The following is a 12,663-nucleotide window of genomic DNA, read 5'->3' as shown; positions in this document are numbered from 1 at the left end:
CAGAGAGGCGGCCGGCACCGGCAGGCCCCCAGCTGCCGCCCGCGCGCAGGCCCCCGGCTGCCGCCCGCACGCAGGCCCCCGGCTGCTGCCCGCACGCAGGCCCCCGGCTGCTGCCCACACACAGGCACAGGTACCCGGCCGCCTGAACGCACCCAATCGCCGCACATACAGGCCCCCCAGGTAAAGCTATATTCAGATTTTAAAACGCACCCCTCATTTTCCTCCCAAATTTTTGGGAGGAAAAGTGCGTCTTATAATCCAAAAAATACGGTATATGCAGAAGCTATTTTCAGGAAGGCTGGCCTTGCCGTAAAAGAAAAATCAAAATACCTGGACGAATCATCAAAAATCTTAAATATGCGACGATACAGCATGGAAATCAACAAGCATAGTTGGAATGAAGGATTTATTACGGAGTTGCAAGATGGAAAGCTCAAACATGGAACTCCTACTTAATACAAAAAAACCTCAAAGATATTGATTATTGCCAGGTATGACTGGGACACATTTGAGATGGATGGCGATGAACTGGAAGTTATAAAGGACTTAAACCTACTCGGATCAATGATCATTCAAGTTACAGCGACGACACTAGAAGTCAACAAGAGAATAGCTGTGGGCAAATCAACAATGAAGTCACTGGACAAGGCCCTCAAATCGAGGACCATTTTACTGGTGACAAAGACATGGCTCTTAAGCTGGGTTCACACTAAGCGACAGCGACAACGACGTCGCTGTTACGTCACCATTTTCTGTGACGTAACAGCGACCTTGTAAGTCGCTGTTATGATCGCTGCTTAGCTGTCAAACACAGCAGAAGCAGCGATCATAACGTCGCTGTGCTACATGTGCAGAGAGCAGGGAGCCGCGCTTAGCGCTGGCTTCTTGCTCTCCTAGGTACAGTACACATCGGGTTAATTAACCCGATGTGTACTGCAGCTACATGTCACAGTGCAGAGAGCAGGGAGCCGCGCGCACTGCTTAGCGCTGGCTCCTTGCTCTCCTTGCTACAGTATACATCGGGTTAATTACCCGATGCGTACTGCAGCCACATGTGCACAGAGCAGGAGTCACCACTGGCAGCAAGAGCGGAGGCTGGTAACGAAGGTAAATATCGGGTAACCAGGGAAAGGTCTTCCCTTGGTTACCCGATGTTTACGCTGGTTACAGCTTACCGCAGCTGCCAGTGCCGGCTCCTGCTCGCTTCATTTCGTCGCTCTCTCGCTGTCACACACAGCGATGTGTGTGTCACAGCGGGAGAGTGACGACCAAAAAATGAAGCTGGACATTCAGCAACGACCGGCGACCTCACAGCAGGGGCCAGGTCGTTGCTGGATGTCACACACAGCGACAGCGACGGGACGTCGCTGCAACGTCACAGAAAATGGTGACGTAGCAGCGACGTCGTTGTCGTTGTCGCTGTGTGTGACACCAGCTTTACATAGTCTGGTCTTATCTGTTGTAAGATACGATAAAGAAACAAGACAGAAGAAGAATCAACGCCTTTGAATTGTGGTGGTGCAGAAGGTTGTTAAATTTACCATGTTAACAAATAAATAAATTTTCTAACAAATTAAGCAAGACATGTAAGTCAGATTACCAAGCTACGACTTGCCTACTTCATCCGAAGAGAGCAAATCACTGGAAAAAGGCACAATGGTCGGAAAGAAGGGAATTTTGTTTACTTACCGTAAATTCCTTTTCTTCTAGCTCCTATTGGGAGACCCAGACAATTGGGTGTATAGCTTCTGCCTCCGGAGGCCACACAAAGTATTACACTTAAAAGTGTAAAACCCTCCCCTCTGCCTATACACCCCCCCGTGCATCACGGGCTCCTCAGTTTTGGTGCAAAAGCAGGAAGGAGGAAACTTATAAATTGGTCTAAGGTAAATTCAATCCGAAGGATGTTCGGAGAACTGAAAACCATGAACCCAGAACAATTCAACATGAACAACAAGTGTACACAAAAGAACAACAGCCCGAAGGGAACAGGGGCGGGTGCTGGGTCTCCCAATAGGAGCTAGAAGAAAAGGAATTTACGGTAAGTAAACAAAATTCCCTTCTTCTTTGTCGCTCCATTGGGAGACCCAGACAATTGGGACGTCCAAAAGCAGTCCCTGGGTGGGTAAAAGAATACCTCGGTAATAGAGCCGTAAAACGGCCCCTTCCTACAGGTGGGCAACCGCCGCCTGAAGGACTCGCCTACCTAGGCTGGCATCTGCCGAAGCGTAGGTATGCACCTGATAGTGTTTCGTGAAAGTGTGCAGACTCGACCAGGTAGCCGCCTGACACACCTGCTGAGCCGTAGCCTGGTGCCGCAATGCCCAGGACGCACCCACGGCTCTGGTAGAATGGTCTTTCAGCCCTGAAGGAACCGGAAGCCCAGAAGAACGGTAGGCTTCAAGAATTGGTTCCTTGATCCACCAAGCCAAGGTTGACTTGGAAGCCTGCGACCCTTTACGCTGGCCAGCGACAAGGACAAAGAGCGCATCCGAGCGGCGCAGGGGCGCCGTACGAGAAATGTAGAGTCTGAGTGCTCTCACAAGATCTAACAAGTGCAAATCCTTTTCACATTGGTGAACTGGATGAGGGCAAAAAGAGGGTAAGGAGATATCCTGATTGAGATGAAAGGGGGATACCACCTTAGGGAGAAATTACGGAACCGGACGCAGAACCACCTTATCCTGGTGAAACACCAGGAAGGGGGCTTTGCATGACAGTGCAGCTAGCTCAGACACTCTCCGAAGCGATGTGACTGCCACTAGGAAGACCACCTTCTGCGAAAGGCGTGAAAGAGAAATATCTCTCATTGGCTCGAAAGGTGGTTTCTGAAGAGCCGTTAGCACCCTGTTCAGATCCCAGGGTTCTAGCGGACGCTTGTAAGGAGGGACTATGTGGCAAACCCCCTGCAGGAACGTGCGTACCTGCTGAAGCCTTGCTAGACGCTTTTGAAAAAAGCACAGAGAGCGCCGAGACTTGTCCCTTAAGAGAGCCGAGAGACAAACCCTTTTCCATTCCGGATTGAAGGAAGGACAGAAAAGTGGGCAAGGCAAATGGCCAGGGAGTAAAACCCTGATCAGAGCACCAGGATAAGAAGATCCTCCACGTCCTGTGGTAGATCTTGGCGGACGTTGGTTTCCTGGCCTGTCTCATAGTGGCAATGACTTCTTGAGATAACCCTGAAGACGCTAGGATCCAGGACTCAATGGCCACACAGTCAGGTTGAGGGCCGCAGAATTCAGATGGAAAAATGGCCCTTGAGACAGTAAGTCTGGTCGGTCTGGTAGTGCCCACGGTTGACCCACCGTGAGATGCCACAGATCCGGGTACCACGACCTCCTCGGCCAGTCTGGGGCGATGAGGATGGCGCGGCGGCAGTCGGACCTGATCTTGCGTAACACTCTGGGCAGCAGTGCCAGAGGAGGAAATACATAAGGCAGTCGAAACTGCGACCAATCCTGAACCAGTGCGTCTGCCGCCAGAGCTCTGTGATCTTGAGACCGTGCCATGAATGCCGGGACCTTGTTGTTGTGCCGGGACGCCATTAGGTCGACGTCCGGCTTCCCCCAGCGGCAACAGATCTCTTGAAACACGTCCGGGTGAAGAGACCATTCCCCTGCGTCCATGCCCTGGCGACTGAGAAAGTCTGCTTCCCAGTTTTCTACGCCCGGGATGTGAACTGCGGAGATGGTGGAGGCTGTGGCTTCCACCCACAGCAGAATCCGCCGAACTTCCTGGAAGGCTTGCCGACTGCGTGTGCCGCCTTGGTGGTTGATGTATGCCACCTCCGTGGCGTTGTCCGACTGAATTCGGATCTGCCTGCCTTCCAGCCACGGCTGGAACGCCTTTAGGGCTAGATACACTGCCCTTATCTCCAGAACATTGATCTGAAGGGAGGACTGGTACCCTGAGCCCTGTGGTGGAGGAAGACCGCTCCCCACCCTGACAGACTCGCGTCCGTCGTGACCACAGCCCAGGATGGGGGCAGGAATGATTTCCCTTTCGACAAAGAAGTGGGAAGAAGCCACCACTGAAGGGAGGCCTTGGCTGCCCGAGAAAGGGAGACGTTCCTGTCGAGGGACGTCGACTTCCTGTCCCATTTGCGGAGAATGTCCCATTGAAGTGGACGCAGATGAAACTGCGCAAATGGAACTGCCTCCATTGCTGCCACCATCTTCCCTAGGAAGTGCATGAGGCGCCTCAAGGCGTGCGACTGGACTCGAAGGAGAGATTGCACCCCTGTCCGTAGTGAACGCTGTTTGTCCAGCGGAAGTTTCACTATCGCTGAGAGAGTATGAAACTCCATCCCGAGATATGTCAGCAATTGGGTCGGTGTCAATTTTGACTTTGGGAAATTGATGATCCACCCGAATCTCTGGAGAGTCTCCAGAGCAATGTTCAGGCTGTGTTGGCATGCCACCCGAGAGGGGGCCTTGACAAGGAGATCGTCTAAGTAAGGGATCACCGAGTGTCCCTGAGAGTGTAGGACTGCTACCACTGTTGCCATGACCTTGGTGAAGACCCGTGGGGCTGTCGCCAGGCCGAAAGGCAGTGCCACGAACTGAAGGTGTTAGTCCCCGATGGCGAAACGCAGGAAGCGCTGATGCTCTGGTGCAATCGGCACGTGGAGATAAGCATCCCTGATGTCGATTGATGCTAGGAAGTCTCCTTGGGACATCGAGGCGATGACGGAGCGGAGAGATTCCATCCGGAACCGCCTGGTTTTCACGTGTCTGTTGAGCAGTTTGAGGTCCAGAACGGGACGGAAAGATCCGTCCTTTTTTGGCACCACAAACAAGTTGGAGTAAAAACCGTGACCCCATTGCTGAAGGGGAACAGGGATCACCACTCCTTCTGCCTTCAGAGTGCTCACCGCCTGAAGAAGAGCATCGGCTCGCTCGGGGGGCGGAGATGTTCTGAAGAAACGAGTCGGAGGACGAGAGCGGAACTCTATCCTGTAACCGTGAGACAGAATGTCTCTCACCCATCGGTCTTGGACATGTGGCAACCAGGCGTCGCAAAAGCGGGAGAGCCTGCCACCGACCGAGGATGCGGTTTGGGGAGGCCGAAAGTCATGAGGAGGCCGCTTTGGGAGCGGTTCCTCCGGCGGTCTTTTTAGGACGTGACTTAGACCGCCATGAATCAGAGTTCCTCTGACCCTTCTGTGGCCTGTTGGACGAGGAGAATTGAGACCTGGCTGAGGGCCGAAAGGACCGAAACCTCGATTGTACCTTCCGTTGTTGAGGTCTGTTTGGTTTGGACTGGGGTAAGGACGAGTCCTTTCCCTTGGATTGTTTAATGATTTCATCCAATTGCTCGCCAAACAGGCGGTCGCCAGAAAATGGCAAACCGGTTAAGAGCTTTTTGGAAACAGAGTCTGCCTTCCATTCATGTAGCCACATGGCCGGACTGCCACCGAATTGGCGGATGCTACCGCCGTACGGCTCGCAGAGTCCAGGACAGCATTCATGGCGTAGGACGCAAACGCCGACGCCTGAGAGGTTAAGGACACAACCTGCGGAGTAGAGGCACGTGTGACTGCATTAATCTCAGACTGACAAGCTGAGATAGCTTGGAGTGCCCATACGGCTGCGAATGCCGGAGCAAAGGACGCGCCGATAGCTTCATAGATGGATTTCATCAGGAGCTCTATCTGCCTGTCAGTGGCATCCTTGAGTGATGCACCATCTGCCACTGCAACTATGGATCTAGCCGCCAGTCTAGAGACTGGAGGATCCACCTTGGGACACTGAGCCCAACCCTTGACTACTTCAGGGGGGAAGGGATAACGTGTGTCATTAAGGCGCTTAGTAAAGCGCTTATCTGGAAAAGCTCGGTGTTTCTGGACTGTATCTCTGAAGTCGGAGTGATCAAGAAACGCACTCCGTGTACGTTTGGGAAACCTAAAATGGAATTTCTCCTGCTGAGAAGCTGACTCCTCAATCGGAGGAGCTGGAGGAGAAAGATCCAACACCTGATTGATGGACGCTATAAGGTCGTTTACTATGGCGTCCCCTTCAGGTGTATCAAGGTTGAGAGCGGCGTCAGGATCAGAGCCCTGATCTGCCACCTCCGCTTCATCCTCCAGAGAGTCCTCATGCTGAGACCCTGAACAGTGTGATGAAGTCGAGGGAAGCTCCCAGCGAGCCCGCTTAGCCGGTCTGGGACTGCGGTCCGTGTCGGAGTCCTCACCGTGGGACCTATGAGTCGCCCCAGGAGCACTTTGCTGCTCCAACCGAGGGGGGCCTGGGGGCAATGATTCAACAGTGCCCGGGGCCTGTGTTACCGGTCTGGACTGCAAAGCTTCTAGTATCTTAGCAGACCATTTATCCATAGACTCAGAAAGTTTGTCAGCGAATACTGCAAACTCTGTCCCTGTCACCTGGACAGTGGCAGCAGGTTGTTCCACCTGGGCCGAGGGTCCCACCAGTGGCAGAGGCTCCGGCTGAGTGAGTGTCACAGGGGCCGAGCATTGCACACAATGAGGGTAGGTGGAACCTGCAGGTAGCATAGCCGCACATGAGGTACAGGTTGCAAAGTAAGCCTGTGCCTTGGCACCCTTGCTTTTTGCGGACGACATGCTGTTGTCTCCTCTTAGAGCAATCAGAGAGGGTATATAGCCAAAAGCAAATAGTGCGGCCGTACAGAGTAAATGTATACAATATAAGCATATAAATATACACTTCGGCACCCAGGGGGGCCAGCACCTAGTAACAGGTGCTGCTTACCGACCGCCCTCAGCGGTTGTGTGACCACCAGATTCCCTGCCTGGGCCTCCCAGAGCTGTGGAGCTCGGTGTTGTCTCCCCTCTGAAGTTCTCCAGCGTCAGAAGTGCTGATAGGAATGGCTGCCAGCATTCTGAGAGGAGGAGGGAGCCGTGGGTGTGCCTCAGAAAGTGCGGGAATCTGGTGCCCCACGGTGCTCAGTGAGGGGGGAGGAGGATACTAAGTATGCTCCAGCCCTCAGCGCTGACGTCCAGTGCAGCGTCCCGCCCTTACCCCTGACTGGCAGGCCCAGGGGCGGGAGTATGCGGTACTAGGCCGCAAAAGCCAGGGACTAAAGTTATAAGCGCGGCCGGCAAACAAGCGAGGTCAGCGCGGTAGTCCCGGCGCACAAACACACCCAGCAGCTGCTGCAGCGTCCATTACACAGGCGCTCTATGCGCCGTCCCCAAGGGGACACAGAGTACCTCAGAGGAGTAGGGCCTGTCCCTGACGATACCCGGTCTCCTGTCCAGCAGATTCCCCCAGGGGCTGCGGAGGGAGCACGGTCCCAGTGCCTGGTGACCGGTTAGGATCCCACTTCACCCAGAGCCCCTAAGGGATGGGGAAGGAAAACAGCATGTGGCTCCAGCCTTTGTACCCGCAATGGGTACCTCAACCTTAACAGCACCGCCGACCAGAGTGGGGTGAGAAGGGAGCATGCCGGGGGCCCTGTTATGGGCCCTCTTTTCTTCCATCCGATATAGTCAGCAGCTGCTGCTGACTAAATTGTGGAGCTTGCGTGCATGTGTGCCTCCTTCAACACAAAGCATAAAAACTGAGGAGCCCGTGATGCACGGGGGGGTGTATAGGCAGAGGGGAGGGGTTTACACTTTTAAGTGTAATACTTTGTGTGGCCTCCGGAGGCAGAAGCTATACACCCAATTGTCTGGGTCTCCCAATGGAGCGACAAAGAAATAGTAGGAACAACATGAAGAGGAAGACCAGCAACCTGATGGCTTGATAGAACCAATAAAACGGCGGAGAAGACCCTGGTGGACCTATCTAGGCTTGCAAAAGATCGATCTTCTTACAGAGCGTTCATCCATCAAGTCGCCATAACTCAAGAATGAGCTGAAGGCAATTAAAAAAAATAAAACTACAGTTCTGTATCTTAAGATCACCATACAACTATGTGATTAAGTCACAAAACCCCAGAAATGGCAAAAATGGCTGGGTATGTTTCACTGAACCCTGTATAGCAGCATAGTAACAAACTGCAATGAAGTTAATACAGTGCAGGAACTAATGAGTAATACAACCTTTGCCAGCATAAGGGCATTCTGCATGGTAGGAACACATGGATTTGGTTACCTGTGAGCTCTAATGATCCTCTGTGCAATGGTGTCTCCGACCTTGTTAAACACTACTTTATTGTCAGAACAGCTGATAAAGAACTGATTCTGGAATAGATATAATGTATATGGTTAATTCTCAGAATTACTGTCACAGGTATTCATGCTGCATTACTTTAATCCACTGTAAAAAAAAAAAAAAATTATAAAAAGGCACTTGAAAAGACATAACACTCAAAGTCTTCACACCTCAATGTAGATGTAGTGCTTGCTGTTCTCGATTGCGTACACATACGCATTGTGGATAGACTCTTCATGGTACTTAATCCCTGCTGACCAGTCTGCTGCAGAGCGAAGAACCTAAGAAGGACAGCAGAAATCGCTAAATTAATACAAAGAAAGGAATGAGAAAAAAAAAATCCTACCAAAGCATGCATAATACTGAAAATGTTAAATCATTGCCATATTATTAAAAAGCTCATTCTTTTTGCAAAAACATCATGTAAAAATGTTTAAAATGCCATAAACACCAAAGTGAAATTAAAAAAATCTTTTTAAAAGGGAATCTGTCAGCAGGTTTTTGCTATGTAATCTTAGGACAGCATTGTTGTATGGGTTGAAAAACAAAAATCAGCTATGACAGTCTTATCAGGCTGTGTACTGTTTACTTAAACTAAAGGTTTTATCACCAAGTGATTATTATTGATGGACTACAATGTCACATGCAAGGCAGTCCAGCATCTTCCCTCCCTCTTAGATGAGGTAGCAAAAACCTGCTGACAGAATCCCATTAAATTATAATCTCTAACACATACATATTTCCTACATAAACTCTTGAAGTCAGGAGACACTTACCTAACCAATAAAGTCAGGGTTAAGCCAATCACAGCAACTGCCCCTGTAAGTAGCTTTTGGCTGAAAACCATGCCACATTGCATCCAGCATGGTATTCAACTTCATGTAAAGGCCGCTTTACACACTGCGATATCGGTACCGATATCGCCATCGTGCGTACCAGCCCCCATCGGTTGTGCGACACGGGCCAATCGCTGCCCGTGTCGCGCAACAGCGCCCAGACCCATCACACTACTTACCTTCCCTGCGACGTTGCTGTGACCGGCGAACCGCCTCCTTTCTAAGGGGGTGGTTCGTTCAGCGTCACAGCAACGTCACAGCAGCGTCACTGAACTGCCGCCCAATAGAAGCGGAGGGTCGGAGATGAGCGGGACGAACATCCCGCCCACCTCTTTCCTTCCGCATTGTGGGCGGGAGGCAGGCAAGGAGAGCTTCCTCGTTCCTGTGGTGTCACACGGAGCGATGTGTGCTGCTGCAGGAACGAGGAACAACTTTGAGAATGGACCCCCATGTCGCCGATGAGCGATTTTGCACGTTTTTGAGACAATGCAAAATCGCTCATAGCTGTCACATGCAATGGCATCGCTACAGCGGCCGGATCTGCATCACAAAATCCGTGACCCCAACGAGATCGCTGTAGCGATCTCGTAGCGTGTAAAGCCCCCTTTAGTCTTTGCAATTGTTTTTATTTTTTTTTTTTTTTTTTTTAAGCTAAATCATGGCCATATCCTAAAAGCCTCCATACAGACCAATACTGTCCGAACCTGCCGATATTGATAGGTGTGGGGAAGCCCCTGACAGATTATGACGGGGGACAGAGGCATCTGGCGTGTCTGATTTTGAACTGCCAATCATTTTTGTCTCTAATGGATAAGTTATCACCATAGATGTCTGGCAGCAGGTGTCAGTGAGAAAACAGAAGCAATTAGCAAAACACACACATGCCTGGATATGGTGGAGTGGGATGAGAGAGCAGTCAGTCAAACCTACAGCTACCTACACTCTATGGGGTGGTTTAGATTCAAAGTCATAAGTCACTGCTCTCACCAGCTAATCTATTTTGTGATTAAAATCAGACAAAATAAATGAGATTGTTAGGCACATGGACTGTGGGACATTTTAAAAGGGATTAATGAAATGCCAGTATCTAGACATAATTAAGCTTACATGTGTTAAGGCTACATTCACACTGGCGTTGTTTAGCATCCGTCACAATCAGTTGTGTGACTGATGCAACAGATGCGTTGCAGATAGTGGCACAACTGATGTGACGACTGATGCTGCAAAAAAACAAAACAAAAAAGAAAAAAAAAAAAAAGATCCGTTTTTTTTTTTTACCGGCAGCCGGCTTTTGTCAACAATCAGCTGATCGTTCCGGCCGCTGGAAATGAATTTACAGTTGATCATGGGTTTTTACTGTGCGCATGCGCACAGTAAAAAACCGATCTACCGCACACGAAAAACGTTACATTCAGCGTTGCTCTCGCCTGACGGTCAGTCAGTAAACGACTGATCCGTCACGCGGCGGATGCAACGAGGGCCATCAGTCACTAATAAAAGTCTATGGGAAAAAAGAAAAAAAACCCTGATTCCTGCTAAATATTTTGCAGGATACCGTAATTCCTCAAGGCGACGGATTGTGACTGAAGCAAAACAACGCAAGTGTGAATGTAGCCTTTATCACAAGTATTCTCATTCAACCTTCCCCTGTGGCACCCTCATATGGATAGCACAGTGCAGAGGTTTCTGGGAATGTGCCCATGGGCTTTCTTGCTTTCTTACTACACTACACACAATCGACCAGCAGGGGGAGCCTTCAGGGTAGATCTTCACACAACGTCAAAGCATTCAGCTCCTTAACACATTGCGGAGGACGGTTCTGTGCTGGTACAAGATAAATACTTAGGAGGTGTGAAATACTATCAGAAAACGGCTCCTTCCCATCCCATCTGGCCTTCTTTACAGCACTTAAGCTACAAATTCTAAGAAACCCAACATTAAATATTAACAATTTTCCTTACAATGCTCTTGCCACTAGCCTAGTATCTGCTCCAAGCTACTGTATCTAACCATTATACCGCCATACGTGCATCTATACACATTCATTTACATGGTATATAAATAGAGTTAGATGTGTTTCATAATCAGTCAGAAAGTAATAAGACATACACAAACGAGAAGATGTTATGAAACAAACATTATTCATAGCAGTCTGAAATTATCCGTATACTCCATTTATAGTACACTAGAGCGAAGATACCTGTGCCAAGAATTTGGGCTAAGAGATAGAATTGTGGAGGGGTGGGGAAGTATCAAGAAAGGAGTTTCATATGCCAGTCACAGAAGCAATGGTCTCCAAATATAATAAAAACTTGTGGAATCTCATGGGCGAGAAACCACAATGTATGCCAACTCTAACCTGGTAAGATTAATGCCAGTTGTGGCGTACGTTTCAGTAAATTTGTCACGTGGCAAATGTCCCTTTAGTAGCACTTTAAGAAAAGTTGCAACATGTTGGCGGCTTGCTACTTTTCTGGGTATTGGCGCAAAAAGATTCTACATGTAGTTTATACATAGGATTAAAAACCTGTTCGCGGTTGCCAAATCGCAAACATCTTCTTGTGCCCTTTGGCTAGTAGAAATGGGGACCTGCTAGCGGTCATATGCTGCCCATACACTGCACGGGATATTAGATCTGCTTTAAATATGATGAAATACATGGAAAGGAAATAAAACTACGCAACAGGGCGGGTAAGCACAGCCTAACTTCAGACATTACGTTATTTTGGTATTGCTCACTGAGCAAGTTTCGCCCTTTTCCTGAACGCCTCTAGCAGGGAGGACAATATTTGAATAGAATAATTTCCAGCATTCTGTATTAAACAGGAGTACAAGTCATCACACTGCCATTTCCTCTTTCCATCTGCTCCAGGTCTCCTCCATCTGTCTCCGAGCACAGTGTTTTTAAGCTGACAGTTCTTCTCTATGGAGGAGACACCCACTGATCTATGGAGGATGCCAATGTCTGTGAAACATCTCTAGAATTGGATGGCAGCCCAGAACAGCCTCTCAATGATCAGCCGCGCTCAGACAATTAACATTTGTTTCTTCGTTCTTTTTAGGTAGAAAAGTAAAGCAACAATCTAATAAGAGACCACTGAAGTTAAAAGAAGAAAAATAAAAAAAAAAAAAAAAGATATCCAAAAGCACAAAAAACAATGTTTTATTTTTTTTTTACAGTGTTCATCGTGCTGTAAAAGTGATAATACAGCTTTATTTTTCGTGCCAGTACGATTACAGCGATACCGTGTGTGTATATATGTGTATATATACATATACATATATACATATATATATATATATATATATATATATATATATATATATATATATATATATATATATATATATTATATATATATACACATACATACATACATACATACACACACACACACACACACACACACACACACACACACACACACACATATATATACACACACTGTATTTTTCGGACCATAAGACGCACTTTTTTTCCCCCCAAATGTTGGGGGAAAGTGGGGGGTGCGTCTTATGGTCTGACTAAAGGGCTGCGGCCGGGAATGAGGGTGCTGCGGTGGAGCGGGTCATCGGCGGCACGAGCAGGCTGTAGCAGCGCCTGCCGTGACCATGTGGGCCCGCTCATTACGTATGCACGCCCATCCTCCCACCCATCATCTCTCAGCGAAACCGGCGCTGACAGGTGGGCG

The 12,663-nt window shown here is 49.1% G+C and overlaps 1 protein-coding gene across 1 annotated transcript in view; it reads right to left on the bottom strand.

Annotated features, from left to right (window-relative positions):
• PLD1 (phospholipase D1) overlaps nucleotides 1–12,663 on the bottom strand; it is a 364,378-nt gene that overhangs the window by 32,016 nt on the left and 319,699 nt on the right. Inside the window, 2 exon segments of the mRNA XM_075340618.1 lie at nucleotides 8,076–8,164; nucleotides 8,306–8,416. Of these exon segments, the coding sequence (XP_075196733.1) occupies nucleotides 8,076–8,164; nucleotides 8,306–8,416 (200 nt within the window).

This window comes from Anomaloglossus baeobatrachus, chromosome 3, assembly GCF_048569485.1.
Source record: "Anomaloglossus baeobatrachus isolate aAnoBae1 chromosome 3, aAnoBae1.hap1, whole genome shotgun sequence".
NCBI lineage: Eukaryota > Metazoa > Chordata > Amphibia > Anura > Aromobatidae > Anomaloglossus > Anomaloglossus baeobatrachus.
Note: the sequence above shows the minus strand (reverse complement) of the source record. Positions and strands in the feature narration are given on the sequence as shown.